This window comes from Pinus tabuliformis, chromosome 1_1 (genome assembly GCF_031772625.1).
Source record: "Pinus tabuliformis cultivar Carrire ecotype Pingquan chromosome 1_1, CPIR1, whole genome shotgun sequence".
NCBI lineage: Eukaryota > Viridiplantae > Streptophyta > Pinopsida > Pinales > Pinaceae > Pinus > Pinus tabuliformis.
In genome coordinates, this window is record NC_142297.1 from 825,277,874 (window position 1) to 825,280,289 (window position 2,416).

Sequence of the window (2,416 nt, forward strand, 5' to 3'; positions counted from 1 at the left end):
TGTAATTTTTTTTTTAATGTTCTGATATCTTTAAAATGTTTAAAAGATTGTATTGAAAGGAGTTTGATTTTTTACATTATATAATAGATTTTGAATTAAATTAAGGTATATTGTGTTAATTGCAATATTATATAATAATATAAAATAATATCAATTAATTTTAATTAATTTAAATTAAGAATAATCACTACACAGCAGCGTTTGTTTTGTCTGCGGTCCAAGTTTTGTTGTTATTATTAGTCACTGCCGGCCAGGCATGGACTATAGTAATCGGAATTGTTTTTATTATTAGTCACTACCGGCCAGGCATGGACTATAGTAATCGGAAATGAGCACTTTAGCGCTACTTTTACTCCTAGTTTCTTAGATATAAACTAAGTCTCTATAAACTAAGTCTGTAGACATATATTAATAAATCATGTTATTTGGCCTCTTCCTGAAGACTGAAGCTAAACCGAATCTAATCCGAAGCTAAAGAATATGTTATAATTTTGTGTTTGCTTGATATTTTGAAACTGGAAAAATACTACATAATGTAATGCTGGCACTAGTCCATGACCCTAAATGTTAGCTCCGCTATTTTGGATATTTTGGATTTCCATGGACTGCATGGATGGTATAATATTTTGGATTTCCATGGACTTTGTAGCCCTGCTTGTACGCCAGGGCACGCCTGCCACAGCTTCCTGCGGCAACTTCCAGGTGCCATCTCTTATGTTTGCATGCCACAACTTCTAGGTGCCATCTCTTATGTTTATGTTTGCATGTAACCAGGCTAATCTTATTCCAAATCTTATTCCAGGACTGGAAGCACTGGAAATTCGCCACACAGGGGAATGATTCATGAAGAAAGGGAAATGAATCATAGAGAAAAAAATGAATCATGGAGTAAAAAATACAGAAGTAAAAATACGGAAGTTACCTCTTGCTTCTACCCATAGCCAGCACTCTACCCACAGCTAGTGCTCTGTGATTGACCCTGTTCAACTGCGGAATGCAACCCTGTTCAACTGCGGAATGCAACCCTGCTCAACTGCTGAATACTTTTACAGTGTTGTTGTATTATCCAGCCTGCATCCAGGGTTCATCTAATTGTGTCATTGACTAGTACAAGGTTGGCTCTGAAGGAGAAGGAAGGGATAAGCCTTTACCAGGGAGCCTTTCACCTTCTGCCTTCAACCTAGAACCACTTCTACGGACAAGAACTCGCATCTGCTTAGCATTTGGCCAATCCGAAATTGGCAATCTTTGCTCAAAAATTCTTGTCCAGAAGAATATTGCGGTTATTAAGGTCCTTGTGAACGCGGGTGGTAGTCGTGCTGTGATGCAGATACTCCAACCCCTCTGCGATGTCCAGAGCGATCTGCAGCCTCTGGTTCCATGACAGGTTCGAACCCCTTGCATGTGACCGTGCGCTATGGATATAGTCACTAAGGGACCCATTTTTGCGGTACTCGAAGACGAGGTACGAGTCTTGAGTCTTGGTCCGACGATTCTTCAACGCAGATGCCGAGGAGAGTGACGAGACTCGTGTGGTAGAATCTGTGAAGGGTGTTGATCTCCTTTGATACCTGCCTCTCAGCTGTTTGATCGCCACTCTGTTTCCGCGCAGAACCGCGTGGAAAACGGAATTCCTGATTTTGTGCGCCCCGCTGAAATTGTTGGTGGCCTCCTGAAGTTCCTTGAAGGAAAAGCGTATCAATCTGTCCCATACCAGCGTTTCCGACATGTTCGAAAGAAGGCTTGATTCGATCTCGAAACCCTCTGCATCCCCTGTGTCTGGCTTTATTGCGTCTGGTTTTATTGTCTCTGGTTTGCTTCGCCTTTTTCTTGAAAAGCAAATGGCTCCCAGAAGCCCTAGTCCAAGAAATAGCGCTCCTCCTACGGATGCAATAATTGGTACATAAATATGGTTGGAGCTCTTGTGGGAGGAAGGTGCGGGGTTATAAACGATGGCAGGCGCCTCCGCCATAGCAGGAGGAGGGGGCGAAGAGAAGGGGTAGAAGGGGAATCACAGTGTTGTGGTTGAGGGGAATTAGCAGAGTTGTGTTGTAATGGATGTGGGGGACATTGGGCTGATAGTTTACACTGTCAATGAAAAAGATGGAGGCAGTGGTGGTGGCGCTGGCAATGGCAATGGTAACAGCAACAGCAACCCGTCTGGGCTCAGACACCCGCGAAGTCTGTGTAGGAGAAGAAATTGGAAGTGACGCATGCATTAGAGATAAGACAGGCAGCACTTGATCTCCATACCTCCGACACCTAGGAAGCATGCTCTTGGCCTGGCAACGTCTCTTTTAATTTAATTTAATTCACTTTATTATTTTTATTTTTTAACATTCTCATATCTAACGGCTTGAAGATTATTCTCATATCTAATGGCTTGGTTCAATCTTCATGGCGCTTGCTTATGGAT

The 2,416-nt window shown here is 42.5% G+C and overlaps 1 protein-coding gene across 1 annotated transcript; it reads right to left on the reverse strand.

Moving 5' to 3' along the window:
• Window positions 1–1,252: 1,252 nt before the first annotated feature.
• LOC149216645 (protein LYK5-like) lies at window positions 1,253–1,972 on the reverse strand. The gene has a single exon (XM_089390030.1). The coding sequence runs from the start codon at window positions 1,970–1,972 to the stop codon at window positions 1,253–1,255; it is 720 nt and encodes a 239-aa protein (XP_089246156.1).
• Between the last annotated feature and the right edge of the window lie 444 nt (window positions 1,973–2,416).